Source organism: Oncorhynchus keta, chromosome 24, assembly GCF_023373465.1.
Source record: "Oncorhynchus keta strain PuntledgeMale-10-30-2019 chromosome 24, Oket_V2, whole genome shotgun sequence".
Taxonomy (NCBI): domain Eukaryota; kingdom Metazoa; phylum Chordata; class Actinopteri; order Salmoniformes; family Salmonidae; genus Oncorhynchus; species Oncorhynchus keta.
This window is the reverse complement of record NC_068444.1, coordinates 29,779,843-29,798,128: the sequence shown is the minus strand read 5'-3', so window position 1 is coordinate 29,798,128 and position 18,286 is coordinate 29,779,843. Positions and strand designations below refer to the sequence as shown.

General features: G+C 43.2%; 1 protein-coding gene across 2 annotated transcripts in view; it reads left to right on the top strand.

Moving 5' to 3' along the window:
* Positions 1 to 16,336, top strand: part of LOC118402968 (sorting nexin-29) — a 121,920-nt gene extending 105,584 nt beyond the window's left edge. For both annotated transcript variants that reach the window (XM_035801373.2, XM_035801371.2), the window contains 2 exons: positions 7,157 to 7,296; positions 14,652 to 16,336. In XM_035801373.2, the coding sequence (XP_035657266.1) occupies positions 7,157 to 7,296; positions 14,652 to 14,781 (270 nt within the window). In that variant the 3' untranslated portion in view covers positions 14,782 to 16,336. The remainder of the gene's footprint in view (positions 1 to 7,156; positions 7,297 to 14,651) is intronic.
* The last annotated feature ends 1,950 nt before the right edge of the window (positions 16,337 to 18,286 follow it).

Sequence of the window (18,286 nt, the reverse complement as noted above, 5' to 3'; positions counted from 1 at the left end):
CCTGATGGACACCATTGCCATGCCTGCGGAAGGAAGAATGATGACATCAAAGGCTGCGACTGTCTGTCTGCTCTGCTCTGCACCCGCTTCCCAGAGTTCAACTGTCAGGGTTTCTCATCTCAGATTCACAGAGAATTCTTATTGCTTTGATGGAGGTTTTTCCTGTCTCTCTAGTTCTCTGTCTCTCTCTGCGTCTTTCCTACCCATGTTCCTTTCATTTGGATCAAATCAGTCAATTTTCAATTGCTGCTTTCCTCTTCCTCCCCTGCTGGGCTGCTTTGTAGAGGCAGTGTTAGGGGGTTCCACCAAATCAGAGCGCTGTTAAAGACTACGGAACTGTGTACTGTCCTACTCTCATCATTTTATAAACAATATTTGATCTTTCTGATAACAAGATCGTTATGAGCTGTAATATCACCGTACTTGGGGGGCTGTTAAAGTCAGGGCTGGCGTTTCACCTTGAGCGACAGAACAGGAGAGCTAAGTGAATAATGAACCAGTAAACGTGGAATCATTTATGAATCTTGTATGTGGTCTTCACATGTGACATTCAATATGCATGTCTAATGTCTTTAATGATGGCAAAGAGACATTGTGGAGGTTTTGCATGAACATTGGGGTGGCAGGGTAGCCTAGTGGTTAGAGCGTTGGACTAGTAACCGGAAGGTTGCAAGTTCAAACCCCCGAGCTGACAAGGTACAAATCTGTCGTTCTGCCCCTGAACAGGCTGTTCCTAGGCCGTCATTGAAAATAAGAATTTGTTCTTAACTGACTTGCCTGGTTAAATAAAGGTTAAATACTTTTTTTTATTTTTTATTAAAAAAACAATCCTGAGTTTCTTGTGATCTTTTATGCATCAGTTGCACGGCGGTTTGTGTGTATAAACGTTTTCATAGGAGCGGTCTTTGAGGAGTTTCTTTGCGTGCCATGATCATAAGTCAATGTGGCGGCCTGATTTCTGTTCTACAGTATATCGCTGATGTTTTTGTATTTTAGTCTACACTTCCTGTTTGTGACATTAGTTTACAAAACAAGGTTAACTATCTTTATAGTTGGAATCTCTTTGTTTATATTATGTATCTTCCAAGCTAAAAATGGCGTGTTTGTGTCATGGCTTGATTGTTGTACCCCTACAGACAATACGTTTCTATTCGCTAAACCCGTCACAAGCTTTGCATTTGAGTTCCATTGCAAACAACTCCTTTGAACCTCACAAATCTGTTCATGCCCTACCCATGATCCTTTGCTGGAGCTGTGTTGGCCTACTTTGAGCTCTCGTCGCTTTGCTTCCTTCCTCTGTCAGGACTACTCACGTCTGTATCACCGCTCTGAATGGGCATGGCCGTGCTTTTGGCTTGCTAGACGTTCTTGTTATATGCCCACCTATCCTCCCCTACCAACCTCCCTCCTATCGTTTCTGTTTTACGAAACCTACTGTCTTAATCTGTGATTGAAATTTACTGTATACAAAAATCGTGAGCCTGTCACAAATTTCCAATTAGATATTTGTGTCTATTTTACAATAATCTGTGATACTGAGTTGGTCATACTGTTCCCTCTGATCTTGAGATTTGTCCTCTGTCTCACTTTGACTGTGTGGTTCACTTGTGTCGCCATCCTCTCAATGTCTGTACACACACGTGTGTATCTGTCTGAGTTGCCTTGTAAATTGATGTAACATGCCTCATAGCGCACAGGCGTAGCCAGTGGCGATCCTATCTATAGCAATATCTCCCTGTGTCTGTGCCTTCAGTGTTGTGTTGATATCCATGTCTACCCGAGTGTGTCCCTGCCTTATAGTGAGTTAAATCACAGTAACATGCCTCATATACAGTAGCAGACAGGTGAACGCTGGTGGGGATACGAATAGTTCATGTCTTTATATGTGTACATATAAACATACACCTCCATAGTGTCATCTCTGTGTTGATGTCTATGTGTGGGGAGTGTATGTGAGTCCCTGTCGTATAGTGAGATGTACTATACTAAAATGAGTCATCTGGAACAGACAGATTAGAGACGGTGACAAACAAAGAACAAACTATCTGTGTCTCTACGCTACTGTCATACGCGTGTGTGCGTCCGTCCGTCAGTAGGCTGTAGCAGGTTTGCCTTGAAGCAGCAGGCGAGGATGGTAGCTATAAGTAGAGCTGTACAACAAAATCGTCAGTGTTCGTATCCAAGGTGTAAGCAGTTTTGATGTTGATGTGGCATTACTTTGTGTAACTGAAGACCAGCTGTTGTTCATATCTTTTAATATACTATGGTGTCGCCTGTGTTTGTTTTACTAACCAGAGTTGAGTGTGATGATGTCACTCAATGTAGAGTAAAACACTCAAAAACATTTAAAACCATGCCCATTATTATCATATTTACCAGCATGCACTACTGCAGGTGAATACAACTCAGGAGTTTCAGACCACTGTCTTTGGGAGAAACTAGGCCATCAAAGTAACGCCTTATGATAGATATATATATAGTACCAGTCAAAAGTTTGGACACCTACTCATTCAATGGTTTTTCTTTATTTTTACTATTTTCTAAGTTGTAGAACAATAGTGAAGACATCCAAACTACAATATCACATATGGAATCATGTAGTAACCAAAAAAGTGTTCAAATCAAAATAGGGGCCTCCCGGGTGGCTCAGTGGTCTAAGGCACTGCATGGCAGTGCTAGCTGTGCCACCAGAGACTCTGGGTTCGAGCCGGCCGCGACCGGGAGGTCCATGGGGCGACGCACAATTTTGTGTGTTTTTTCATGTTATTTGTAACTGATTTTGTCTTATGACCGAAAAGAGCTTTTAGATATCAGAACAAAGATTACTCACCCCGTACTGGAGGAATACTTTTCTTTAACGATTTGGGCGGGAAGGATTTACTTCAGACGCCCGACAAGGCCCTGATCCCCGTCATTCGCTGGAGAAAGAGACTAAGATTTTGCCGACGAAGGTCTGGGTGCCTTGGAAGGAACAGATGACGATTGGGTAATCTGCCTTTGCAATCGGTCCTATTAGCCAACGTACAATCATTGGATAATAAAAGAGACGCGCTACGAGCACGTATATCCTCCCAACAGGACATTAAAAACTGTAATATCTTATGTTTCACCGAGTCGGGGCTGAACGACAACATGAATAACATACAGCTGGCAGGTTTCAAGATTTTTCGGCAGGATAGAACAGCGGCCTCGGGTAAATCAAGTGGTGGCTATCTATGTATATCGGTAAACAACCCCTGGTGCACAAAATCTAAGGAGGTCTCAAGGTTATGCTCGCCTGAGGTAGAGTATCTCATGATAAGCTGTAGACCACACTATTTACCAAGAGCGATTTCATCTATATTCTTCGTAGCTGTCTATTTACCACCACAAACCGATGCTGGCACTAAGACCACACTCAGTATACGGCCATAAGCAAATAGGAAAATGCTCATTCAGAGGCGGCGCTCTTAGTGGCTGGGGACTTTAATGCAGGGAAACTTAAATCTGTTTTACCTAATTTCTACCAGCATGATAAATGTGCAACCAGAGGGGAAACAAACTCTAGACCACCTTTACTCCACACACAGAGACGCGTACAAAGCTCTCCCTCACCCTCCATTTGGAAAATCTGACCATAACTGTATCCTCCCGATTCCTGCTTACAACCAAAAACGAAAGCAGAAAGTACCAGTGATTCGGTCAATACAATAAGAACATGGTCAGATGAAGCAGATGCTAAGCTACAGGACTGTTTTCCTAGCACAGACTGTTCCAGGATTCTTCCGTGGGCATTGAGGACCACATCAGTCACTGGCTTCATCAATAAGTACGTCGATGACGTCATCCCCACAGTGACCGTACGTACATACCCCAACCATAAGCCATGGATTACAGGCAACATCCGACCAAGCATGCCCCCATTCTCATCGACAAGGCTGTAGTGGAGCAGTTTGAGAGCTTCAAGTTCCTTGGCGTCCACATCACCAACAAACTTACATGGTCCAAGCCCACCAAGACAGCCGTGAAGAGAGCACGACAAAGCCTATTCCCCCTCAGGAGACTGAAAAGATTTGGCATGGGTCCTCAGATCCTCAAAAGGCTCTACAGCTGCACCATCGAGAGCATCCTGACGGGTTGCATCACTGCCTGGGATGGTAACTGCTCGGCCTCTGACCGCAAGGCACTACAGAGGGTGGTGCGTATGGCCCAGTACATCACTGGGGCCAAGCTTCCTGCCATCCAGGACCTCTATACCAGGTGGTTTCAGAGGAAGGCACTAATAATTGTCAGAGACTCTAACCACCCTACTCATAAACTGCTCTCTCTGCTACAGCACGTCAAGCGATACCGGAGCGCCATGTCTAGGTCCAAAAGGCTTCTGAAAAGCTTCTACCCCCAAGCCATAAGACTCCTGAACAGCGAATCAAAGGGCTACCCCGACCCCTCTTTTACGCTGCTGCTACTTTTTGTTTATTATCTATGCATAGTCACTTTAGCTCTACCTTAATGTACATATTACCTCAATTACCTCGACTAACTGGTGCCCCAGCACATTGACTCTGTACTGGTACATAGCCTCGCTATTGTTATTTTACTGCTGCTGTTTAATTATTTGTTTATTTTATTTTCTATATTTTACTTATTTATTCTTTACTAAATACTTCATTTTTCTTCAGACTTCATAAAACATTGTTGGTGAGCATTTCACTGTAAGGTCTAGGTATTCTGCGCATGTGACAGAATTTGATATACTATATATATATAACATGTTTTGTCCTAAAGTGTTTTATTTGAATGATAACACAATTACTTAAGCACTCACTCACATTAACTTAAGTGAATGAATGCAACAACCGTGTCTGTCTGACAAACATAGCCATTGGTGGAAACTCTACAATTCACTGGAAAGGCAGACAGCTAGAAAAAGTAGGAGACTGTGTTATGAGAATTTTGTTATCCCTGTTCATAAACTTCAATTAATCTACTTAGTCTGCAACCCAGAGTTTGTAATGTTTATTCACGAGAGCACTCTGAAGTCCATTATACAAAGACATACATCTTATACCTCACTCCTTACTTACGCACATACATACAGACAAACAGTAGGTGAGTTGTATCCTTCTCCAGAGTTCTCACCACTGTGTATCACTACCCAGCCGACAGTTCCATTCCCCCGAGATTAGGGAAACCATGAAAAGTACTCCCTTTCCTATCATAAATTACTCAGAGTTCTAGCCAGGTTGAGTCAAACACAGTTGAATTGTTCTCAGTATTTTCTTAGGCACACACATACACACACATTTCTCTCCCTCCCAGTCCAACCTAGTCGAACTTATGTTTAATACTTTCATTATTCCTTATACATGCTACATAAACTATAATCCCTAATGGTTAAGTTTCAGGGTAGAATTATTTAATCAATATCTCTAACATATAAATTATTTTATCAGACTGCTAGAGTAAAATTCTAAAGCGCACCCATCCCTTTAGCGGGATCATTTTCATCAACATCCGCTGAATTGCAGAGCGCCAAATTCAAATTAAATTACTAAAATATTCAATTTTCATGAAATCACAAGTGCAATATAGCAAAACACAGCTTAGCTTGTTATTAATCCACCTGGCGTGTCAGATTTCAATACAGCTTTTTGGCGAAAGCATAACAAGCGTTTATGTAAGAACATCTCTCTTAGTAGACAAAATATTACAAACACTAGCAGCCAAGTACTGCAGCTCAGTTGGTAGAGCATGGTGCTTGTAACGCCAGGGTAGTGGGTTCGATTCCCGGGACCACCCATACGTAGAATGTATGCACACATGACTGTAAGTCGCTTTGGATAAAAGCGTCTGCTAAATGGCATATATTATTATTATTATATTAAGTAGATTGGTCACGAAAGTCAGAAAAGCAATAGATTAAATTGCTTACCTTTGATGATCTTCAGATGTTTGCACTCACGAGACTCCCTGTTACACAATAAATGTTCCTTTTGTTCCATAAAGATTAATTTATATCCAAAATACCTCCATTTGTTTGGCGCTTTATGTTCAGAAATCCACAGGCTCGAGCGGTCACGACATCGCAGACGAAAATTCCAAATAGTATCCGTAATGTCCACAGAAACATGTCAAACGTTTTTTATAATCAATCCTCAGGTTGTTTTTAAAATATATAATCGATAATATATCAACTGGGACTGTCGCTTTTTCAATAGGAGAGGGAGAGACAATGGCTGCCCCACTCTGTTGTGCAAGCAAAACTCTGCGAACACCCAGCTATCCACTGACGCGATGTTATCTTTCTCGCTCATTTTTCAAAATAAAAGCCTGAAACTATGTCTAAAGACGGTTGACACCTTGAGAAAGCCATAGGAAAGGGAATCTGGTTGATATCCCTTTAAATGGAGGCAATGCATCCAATGGAACAGAGAGCTTTCCTCAGGTTTTCGCCTGCAATATCAGTTCTGTTATCCTCACAGACAATATTTTGAGTGTTTTCTATCCTAATTATATGCATATTCTAGTTTCTGCACCTGAGAATTAGGAAGTTTCAAATGGGTACGTTTTTTAGCCAAAAACTAAAATCCTGCCCCCTACACTCAAGAAGTTAAATTCACGGTATCTTTGAACACCATAGCAGTGTACCTTTCACACTGAGTTGTAAAATGTGAATGCCACTGGTGTTGAAAAGTATCAGTTGGACAACACAGTTGTCGTCACCTACTGTAATAGTATGTACACCATTGGAGTAAGGAAAAGGACACTATGACAGTGTTAAAAGAGCAACGCTTTGAAAAGTGTTAAATTTAACATTCGTCTGATGGTTCTTATATATAAACTTCAAAGGTGTTACATTGTACACCCACAGTTTTCAATTAATTGATTGGAATTTTGACATCCACAGAGCATAGGGGCTAGAGACAAGGACTGAGAGAGGCTCAGTGTGTCACTGAGTGAGAGTGAGAGAGACAGAGAAAGGGAGGTGTTACATTTCCATGCAAACAAACCATTAAATGAGACATGGCAGCTGGGACCTTATCTAATCTGACAGCTGGCATCATTCTCCACCCACTTACCCTACACACTTATCTATAACTCCTACCTGTACTTTCCCTCTCATTCTGTATGGTACAGTTTTAATGTCTCCCTTGCCTCTGTCCTCTCTTCTCCTTAGGATGCCAAGTTTGTAGAGGAGCGTAGGAAACAGCTCCAGTCGTACCTGAGGATGGTGTTGAACAAGCTGATCCAGACCCTGCCAGAGTTCTCTGCTAAACCCACCAAGGAGACCCTGCTGCAGCTGCTTCCCTTCTGCCAGTGAGTGACCCCACTCTGTGTGTGTGTGTGTGTGTGTGTGTGTGTGTGTGTGTGTGTGTGTGTGTGTGTGTGTGTGTGTGTGTGTGTGTGTGTGTGTGTGTGTGTGTGTGTGTGTGTGTGTGTGTGTGTGTGTACATGCGTCAGAGTGTGCAATGTCAGATGGGGAAAACACGCATTTCACAAAGTGCTTCATAATAATACATTGCCTGACACATCTGTGTGCGTGTGCGATAGCTAATGCAAATTGTTTTGTGAACACCTTGAAAATGACTTCTTGTGCCAGCTCAGTCATAGCATCCAGTCATTTCCTGCATCATTCACACCAATTGATGCTGTGACCACTCGGTGAGCACGACCAATCACAGATCCCAACAAGAATTCTGTCCTGTAGCAGCTGATAGTCATAACACAGAGGTTCTAAAACGCTGAGATAAAATTATCAAATAAAATTTGATTTGTCACATGCGCCGAATACAACAGGTTGTAGACCTTACTGTGAAATGCTAACTTAGAAGCCCTTAACCAACAATGCAGTTAAGAAAATAGAGTTAAGAAAATATTTACTAAATAAACGAAAGTAAAAAATAAAAATAAAAATGATGAGGCTATATACAGGGGGTACCGATTCCGAGTCAATGTTTGGTGGTACATGTTAGTCGAGGTAATTTGTACATGTAGGTAGGGGTAAAGTGACTATGCATAGCTAATAAACAGCGAGTAGCAGCAGTGTAACAACAAAGGATGAGTGGGTGTCAATACAGATAGTCCGGGTGGAAATTTGATTAATTGGCTTGTGGGTAGAAGCTGCCCCAGTGATGTACTGGGCTGTACGCACTACCCTCTGTAGTGCCTTGCGGTCGGATGTCGAGCAGTTGCCATACCAGGACGTGATGCAACCAGTTAGGATGCTCTCAATGGTGCAGCTGTAGAACTTTTTGAGGATCTGGGGACCCATGCCAAATCTTTTCAGTCTCCTGAGGGGGGAAAGGTGTTGTCGTGCCCTCTTCACAACTTTCTTGGTGTGTTTGGACCATGATATTTTGTTGGTGATGTGGACACCAAGGAACTTAAAACTCTCAACCCGCTCCATTACAGCCCCGTCGATGTGAATGGGGGCGTGTTCGGCCCTCCTTTTCCTGTAGTCCCATGATAATATCCTTTGTCTTGCTCACATTGAGGGAGAGGTTGCTGTCCTGTCACCACACTGCCAGGTCTCTGACCTCCTCCCTATAGGCTGTCTCATCGTTGTCGGTGATCAGGCCTATCTATCACCGTTGTGTCATCTGCAAACTTAATGATGGTGTTGGATTCATGCCTGGCAACACAGTTGTGGGTGAACAGGGAGTACAGGAGGGGACTAAGCACGCACGCCTAAGGGGCCCCTGTGTTGAGGATTAGAGTGGCAGATGTTTTGTTGCCTACCCTTACCACCTGGGGGGCGGGCCGTCAGGAAGTCCAGGATCCAGTTGCAGAGGGAGGTGTCTTGTCCCTGGGTCCATAGCTTAGTGATGAGCTTTGTGGGCACTATGTTGAACGCTGAGCTGTAGTCAATGAACAGCATTCTCACATAGGTGTTCCTTTTCTCCAGGTGGGAAAGGGCAGTGTGGAGTATGATTGAGATTGCGTCTTCTGTGGATCTGTTGGGGCTGTATGCGAATTGAAGTGGGTCTAGGGTCTCCGGGATGATGGTGTTTGATGTGAGCCATGACCAGCCTTTCAAAGCACTTCATGGCTACCGACGTGAATGCTACGGGACGGTAGTCATTTAGTCATGTTATCTTCGCTTACTTGGATTCAGGGACAATGGTGGGTATTACATACTCGGTCAGGGAGAGGTTGAAAATGTCAGTGAAGACACTTGCCAGTTGGTCAGTGCATGCTCATAGTACATGTCCTGGTAATCCGTCTAGCCCCGCAACCTGGTGAATGTTGACCTGTTTTAAGGTCTTGCTCACATCGGCTACGGAGAGCATGATCACACAGTTGTCTGGAACAGCTGGTGCTCTCATGCATGCTTCAGTGTTACTTGCCTCAAAGCGAGCATAAAAGGCATTTAGCCCGTCTGATAGGCTCACGTCACTCGGCAGCATACGGCTGGGTTCCCTTTGTAGTTCCGTAATAGTTTGCAAGCCCTGCCACATCCGACGTGTGTCAGAGCCAGTGTAGTAGGATTCAACCTTAGTCCTGTATTGACGCTTTGCCTGTTTGATGATTCGTCTGAGGGCATAGCAGGATTTTTTATAAGCGTCCGGATTACTGCCCCGCTCCTTAAAAGCGGCAGCTCTAGCCTTTAGCTTGGTGTGGATGTTGCCTGTTATACATGGCTTCTGGTTGGGAAATATACGTACGGTCACTGTGGGGGGAACGTCATCGATGCACTTGTAGATGAAGCTGGTGACTGAGGTGGTATATTCCCCAATGCCATTTGATGAATCCTGGAACATATTCCAGTCTGTGCTAGGAAAACAGTCCTGTAGCGTAGCATCCGCATCGTCTGACCACTTCCGTATTAAGCGATTCACTGGTACAGTTTCAGTTTCAGTTTTTGCTTGTAAGCAGGAATCAGAAGGGTAGAATTATCGTCAGATTTTCCAAATGGAGGGTGAGGGAGAGTTTTGTACGCGTCTCTGTGTGTGGAGTGAAGGTGATCTAGAGTTTTTTTCCCCTTTGGTTGCACATTTGACATGCTGGTAGAAATGAGGTAAAACAGATTTAAGTTTCCCTGCATTAAAGTCCACAGCCACTAGGAGTGCCGCTTCTGCCGCCACTGCGACTTGTAACTTCTTCAGGCAGAAGTTTGCATCCTGTAGCTCCAACTCCAAAAAGTTCTGGGACACTGTGAAGTCCATGGAGAACAAGAGCACCTCCTCCCAGCTGCCCACTGCACTGAGGCTAGGAAACACGGTCTCCACCGATAAATCCATGATTATCGAAAACTTCAATAAGCACTTCTCAACGGCTGGCCATGCCTTCCGCCTGGCTACTCCAACCTCGGCCAACAGCTCCACCCCCGTAGTTCCTCACCCAAGCCTCTCCAGGTTCTCCTTTACCCAAATCCAGATAGCAGATGTTCTGAAAGAGCTGCAAAACCTGGACCCGTACAAATCAGCTGGGCTTGACAATCTGGACCCGCTATTTCTGAAACTATCTGCCGCCATTGTCGCAACCCCTATTACCAGCCTGTTCAACCTCTCTTTCATATCGTCTGAGATCCCCAAGGATTGGAAAGCTGCCGCAGTCATCCCCCTCTTCAAAGGGGAGACACCCTGGACCCAAACTGTTATAGACCTATATCCATCCTGCCCTGCCTATCTAAGGTCTTCGAAAGCCAATTCAACTAACAGGTCACTGACCATCTCGAATCCCACCGTACCTTCTCCGCTGTGCAATCTGGTTTCCGAGCCGGTCACGGGTGCACCTCAGCCACACTCAAGGTACTAAACGATATCATAACCGCCATCGATAAAAGACAGTACTGTGCAGCCGTCTTCATCGACCACGCCAAGGCTTTCGACTCTGTCAATCACCATATTCTTATCGGCAGACTCAATAGCCTCGGTTTTTCGGATGACTGCCTTGCCTGGTTCACCAATTACTTTGCAGACAGAGTTCAGTGTGTCAAATCGGAGGGCATGCTGTCCGGTCCTCTGGCAGTCTCTATGGGGTGCCACAGGGTTCAATTCTCGGGCCGACTCTTTTCTCTGTATATATCAATGATGTTGCTCTTGCTGCGGGCGATTCCCTGATCCACCTCTACGCAGACGACACCATTCTATGTACTTTCGGCCCGTCATTGGACACTGTGCTATCAAACCTGCAAACGAGCTTCAATGCCATACAGCACTCCTTCCGTGGCCTCCAACTGCTCTTAAACGCGAGTAAAACCAAATGCATGCTTTTCAACCGATCGCTGCCTGCACCCGCATGCCCGACTAGCATCACCACCCTGGATGGTTCCGACCTTGAATATGTGGACATCTATAAGTACCTAGGTGTCTGGCTAGACTGCAAACTCTCCTTCCAGACTCACATCAAACATCTCCAATCGAAAATCAAATCAAGAGTCGGCTTTCTATTCCGCAACAAAGCCTCCTTCACTCACGCTGCCAAGCTTACCCTAGTAAAACTGACTATCCTACCGATCCTCGACTTCGGCGATGTCATCTACAAAATGGCTTCCAACACTCTACTCAGCAACCTGGATGCAGTCTATCACAGTGCCATCCGTTTTGTCACTAAAGCACCTTATACCACCCACCACTGCGACTTGTATGCTCTAGTCGGCTGGCCCTCACTACATATTCGTCACCAGACCCACTGGCTCCAGGTCATCTACAAGTCCATGCTAGGTAAAAGCTCCGCCTTATCTCAGTTCACTGGTCACGATGGCAACACCCATCCGTAGCACGCGCTCCAGCAGGTGTATCTCACTGATCATCCCTAAAGCCAACACCTCATTTGGCCGCCTTTCGTTCCAGTACTCTGCTGCCTGTGACTGGAACGAATTGCAAAAATCCCTGAAGTTGGAGACTTTTATCTCCCTCACCAACTTCAAACATCAGCTATCCGAGCAGCTAACCGATCGCTGCAGCTGTACATAGTCTATAGGTAAATAGCTCACCCATTTTCACCTACCTCATTCCCATACTGTTTTTATACTGTTTTTATTTATTTACTTTTCTGCTCTTTTGCACACCAATATCTCTACCTGTACATGACCATCTGATCATTTATCACTCCAGTGTTAATCTGCAAAATTGTATTATTCGCCTACCTCCTCATGCCTTTTGCACACATTGTATATAGACTGCCCATTTTTTCTACTGTGTTATTGACTTGCTAATTGTTTACTCCATGTGTAACTCTGTGTTGTCTGTTCACGCTGCTATGCTTTATCTTGGCCAGGTCGCAGTTGCAAATGAGAACTTGTTCTCAACTAGCCTACCTGGTTAAATAAAGGTGAAATAAAAAAATAAAAAAATAAAAATTCTGGATGAGCATTTTCTTGTTTGCTTATGGCCTTATACAGCTCGTTGAGTGCGGTCTTCGTGGAAGCGTCGGTTTGTGGTGGTAAATAGACGGCTACAAAAAAATATAGATGAAAATTCTTGGTAGATAGTGTGGTCTACAGCTTATCATGAGGTACTCTACCTCAGGCGAGCAATACCTCGAGACTACCTTAATATTAGACTTTGTGCACCAGCTGTTATTGACAAATAGACACACACCCCCACCCCTCATCTTACCAGATTTTTCTGTTTTTCCGATGCACGGAAAACCCTGCCAACTGTATATTATCTGTGTCATCGTTCAGCCACGACTCAGTAATACGATATTACAGTTTTTAATGTCCTGTTGGTATGATAGTCTCGAACGGAGCTCATCCAGTTTATTCTCCAGTAATTGCACGTTGGTATCAAATATGAATGTAAGACCCAGATGCAGACCACGTCAAATAAACAATAGTTTAATGATCCAATAGGGGCAGGCAATAGACAGGTCAAGGCAGGCAGGTGTCAGTAAACCAGAGGTGAGGCAACGGTACCGGACGGGAGGCAGGCTCAGGATAAGCAGCGGTAAAATATCCAGTGGGGGTCAAAGGTACAGGTTGGTAGTGTGAGGGGAAAATTATGTATTGACTTAATTTGTTGGATATGTAACAATTATTTACTTAACAAACAGTAAGATATGTCTGTCCTGCTAATGCTGAGTTTTATGGTGTCCACTCTAGCTTCCTGCAGCTAGTCTGGGTGTCGTGGACATTGATTGACCTGGTGATGAAACCGACAGCTGGCATTCCAGTGACAGGATGTGGGTGGTGATTGTGACTGGGATAGAGAGGAGTTGAACAAAGACCTCAGTGGTCCTTAGACATCCTGGCATCTAGGAAATTAGGCCAGAGTTGGGGGTTAAGATAACGCCAGGGGCAGATAAAGACAGGATGAGCCCAAACTATATGGGAAGGGTGGAGCCAGCCATGGTTGAAGCATTTTTAGGTTTGGTATATAAAGACACAGTATTCTCTGTATGGTTCAAGAACTCGGTCCGACAGTCAAGACTTCTATGCTGATGGCTTCATTATGTAAATAATTAATCAATATTAAATAAAGATGATTGTTTGAAGAAATGACCAAGTCTCTTTCGGTACTGAATTTCCACAACATTCTTGGCGACGAGGAGGTGATCTGCAACTTCACCTGTTGACCGCTCCTGAAGATCTGGGTAAACTGTGCACAGGAGATCAGAAATTGAGATCTCATGGTGATTCATGTTTATTATTGAGCAGCTGGATCTGCCTATGATCTGAGAAGTAGCGGTCACCTGTGGATACCAGTACTTAATTTGAATTTCCACGACAGTAGGCAGGCTCAGGGTCAGGCAGAGTGGTCAAGCAGGCGAGGGTCAAAATCAGGAGGATGAGAAAAGAGAGACTGGGAAAAAGCAGGAGCTGAGAAACAAAACGCTGGTTGACTTGACAAACAAGACGAACTGAGAACGGACAAACAGAGAACACGGGGTAATGGGGAAGATGGGCGATACCTGGAGGGGGGTGGAGACAATCACAAGGACTGGTGAAACAGATCAGGGTGTGACAGTTGGCTAATAGAATGGATAGTAGAGGCGGGTTACCCACTCGCCGACTAATTCTCATCAAGGCATCCTGATCTCCGACACATGTATTTCTTTATTTTCTTCATGTGAATGACGGGGGTTTGGGCCTTGTCTGGGAACATTATATCCTTTGAGTCTGACTCATAAAATAAAAAAAATCATCTTTGTCCAGTTTGAGTTGAGTAATTGCTGTTCTGATATCCAGAAGCTCTTTTCGGTCTTAGGAGACGGTAGCATCAACAAAATAAGGTATAAACAATGCGGGAAAAAACACACAAAATAGCACAATTGGTTAGGAGCCTGTAAAACGGCAGCCATCCCCTCCGGTGCCATTCTTCTGCTGAATAAAGAGCTGAGTTGAGGATATCTACATTAACAGTAGAGCTGTCTTAGCCATTGATGACTCATCCAAAATGGTGACCTTTCTTTTATGAATGACTGAGTGGGCACCTGGTTAGGACGGGGGCTGAGATGAAGAGAGAGATTAGAACCTGATTCTTCAAAAGCTTCACTTGTCATCACTCCTTTCTTGGGAGGTGACTCGGTCTCACCTCACCCCAAAAGTGTCGCCCTTAGTGTCAGCAGCCAGCGTTCTGCCGAAAATGGCACATTCACAGGAACACAGTTCAAGTTCCAGCCTCAAGTTCTGGTTGGTGCCAATAATAAAATAAAATAAAAACCCTAAGTGGCATTACTAACCTCTGGTTTCCTTTGCTGAATTCTTGACCTTTTGTCTCCCCCAGGGACACACCAGTGGCCAGCGAGGGGAGCAGTAAGACAGCCCGGTCCAAAGCCTCGTCACGCTTCCCCAGACTGGGTTGCAACCGCAACCAGGAGGGCCGCAACCCAGAGCCCCAGAGCGGCGACCTCTAACCTCTACCCTCTACACTCTGACCTTTTACCTTTTCTTTGATTTGCTGATACTGAGGGGTACTTCCTGCTCCTGGACTAACTCAGAGCCTGAGAGAGTAGAGATGGACAGTGGAGGTTATGGAGGGGAGAGGCAACAGCAGGGCCTTTTATCCTCTATGTCGGAGAACCCCAGAGGCTAACTATGCCTGCTCTCCTGAACGGAGGATTCACTCAAAGAACACACATAGACGAACTGGGCCTCGGACAAACATTAAAACAAGATGGGAGGACTGTTCCCTGATTTTACTCAGTTTTGTAGTGAAACTGTATCATGATCATGGTACCTACAGTGTTTTCTAGCTTTTTTTGCATTGAGGTGTGGGTACTGAGACAAGTGTTCTTCAAACAAAACTAACAGGTGTTTTCTTGGTCAATGTCAGCATTTCGGTGGCATTTTTTATTTTGACATCATCCTTTTACCTAACATTAACCAAGGCAATGAGCATTCATCTTTTATATTTATTTTGCCAATCTGTTACCATACGATAATGTGCACAATTGCATATTCCCTCACACAATTTAAGGACTGTTAATACAAATATTACTGCTGGACTGATTATCCAGACGTCCCAATGATTGTGGACTGAATGTGACTTAGCAGGAGACTTGACAGTAAATAGATCATAGATGAATGAATGTCTTACAGTTGGGTAACACTTGAAGAGAAGCCGCTTGATCAAGTGCATGAAAAGTCATTTACAGATGCAGTTTGTACACTGCTTTAACTTGTATGAAATAGAAATCCTAAATACATACATATTACTCAAGTATAGCGATTACTTCGGGGGAAAAATAAGAGATTGCATGTGGTGGAAGTTGTTCTTGTGACCGCCCCCCAGTCAGCTGTCCAATCAGAAGTGTTCAAATGAGATTTAAACAGGAAGCTGCAGATGATAACGCACTGGGGAAGACTGTAAATCAGCACACATCAATAATAGGAGCAAATGATGAAATGATTACCAATCTTATTTTGAAGCACAAATATCAAATATTAATGATAAACAACAAATGTATTTTTTGTTCATTCACCCAGACAAACAGCACTGCTGTTACATATTGTTTGTTAAACTTGAAATGGAGAAACAGGACCCTGGTTCTATTCATAACAAAGCACTTCAATTGATCTAGCTCTTCTTTCTACTCAGACATTAAGTGATGTTGTCGTTGCCACTTCTACAGGACCGCTACTAAGGTTCATTTCCTGTTTGTGTCTCATGGCTAGGACCAGGAGTTTTTCCCCAGATCATGTGACCTGACCAGGAGAAACTCTGGACCCTAGTTGTAGGCTGTAACTAGAGCCTAGAGTGTTTCCTGGTAATTTCACGACTAGAGCCCAGTGTTACCCTATCAGGTCACATGGTCAGGAGAAAGAAAAACTCCTGGCCCTCCACAACGCTCCTGTCTTTGGAGGGCTTCTCTTGTACCTTCTGTCCTACCCTTTAGCCTAACAGTCTGCCTTAAAAGACAGTGGCACAGAGAGACTAATGAATAAAGGGGTTCATACTGTACATACATACCAATGGTGTTGTTATTGTGGTATTCTACATATGGAAGTCCAAAGCAGGAACGAATCTGTGACAATATTGGTTCTTGATGATTCATTAAGGGCATGAACATTATGTAAATTAATTGGATCAATGTATTTTTGGGGGCGTATTTTATTAGGATCCCCATTAGCTGTTGCAAAAGCAGCAGCAACTCTTCCTGGGGTCCACACAAAACATGAAACATGACATAATACAGAACAGTAATAGACAAGAACAGCTCAAGGACAGAACTACATCCATTTTTAAACAGAAAGGCTCATGTAGCCTACACATCAATACATACACACAAACTATCTAGGTCAAATGTCTTGCCTAGTTAAATAAAGGCTAGATAAAGACATTAACGTATATACAGTATGTTGAGTGCCTTCAGAAAGTATTCACACCCCTTGACTTTTTCCACATTTTGATGTGTTATAAAGCAGGATTAAAATTGATTTAATTGTAATTTCTTGTCAACAATCTACACAAAATACTCGAATGGTGAAAGTGGAAGAAAAATGATATATTTTTTTATGATATGAAAAATAAAACACTAATATATCTTAATTAAATAAGTATTCAACCCCTTGAGTCAATACATGTTAGAATCACCTTTTGCAGTCCTTAATGATTGCAAGTGTACCCATAACATGCTGCAGCCACCACCACTATGCTTGAAAATATGGAGAGTGGTACTCAGCAATGTGTTGTATTGGATTTGTCCCAAACATAACACTTTGTATTCAGGGCAAAAAGTCAATTGCTTTGCCACATTTTTTGCAGTATTGCTTTAGTCCTTGTTGCAAACAGGATGCATGTTTTGGAATATTTTTCCTTCCTTTCCACTCTGTCATTTAGGTTAGTATTGTGGAGTACCTACACTGTTGTAGATCCATCCTCAGTTTTCTCCTATCACAGCCATTAAACTTTGTATGTGTTTTAAAGTCACCATTGGTCTCATGGTGAAATCCCTGAGTGGTTTCCTTCCTCTCCGGCAACTGAGTTAGAAAGGACGCCTGTATCTTTGTAGTGACTGGGTGTATTAATACACCATCCAAAGTTTAATTAATAACTTCATGCTCGATTCAATATCTGCTTCTATTTATTTATTTTATCTACCAATAGGTGCCTTCTTTGCAAGGCATTGGAAAACCTCCCTGGTCTTTGTGGTTGAATTTGTGTTTGAAAATAACTGCTCGACTGAGGGACTTTACAGATACAGTGCCTTGACTAATATTGGAACCCTTGGTAAATATGAGTAAAACTGGCAGTGGAATGTTTTTCTTTATTGTTTATCCTCATTCAAAATATTCACAAAAATCAAACCTTTAATTAAAGTAAAATAATTGAAAGAAAAAATAAATTCTTATCATAAAACAAATATTTTTCTCAAATATACAGTTGAAGTCAGAAGTTTACATACACCTCAGCCAAATACATTTAAACTCCGTTTTTCACAATTCCTGACATTTAAACCTTGTAAAAAATTCCCTGTCTTAGGTCAGTTAGGATCACCACTTTATTTTAAGAATGTGAAATGTCAGAATAATAGTAGAGAGAATGACTTATTTCAGCTTTTATTTCTTTCATCACATTCCCAATGGGTCAGAAATTGACATACCCTCAATTAGTATTTATTTTGTATTTTTTTATTTATCTGTTATTTTACCAGGTAAGTTGACTGAGAACACGTTCTCATTTGCAGCAATAACCTGGGGAATAGTTACAGGGGAGATGAGGGAGATGAATGAGCCAATTGTAAACTGGGGATTATTAGGTGACCTAGATGGTTCGAGGGCCAGATTGGGAATTTAGCCAGAACACCGGGGTTAACACCCCTACTCTTACAATAAGTGCCATTGGATCTTTATTGACCTCAGAGAGTCAGGACACCCGTTTAAGGTCCCATCCGAAAGACAGCACCCTACACAGGGCAG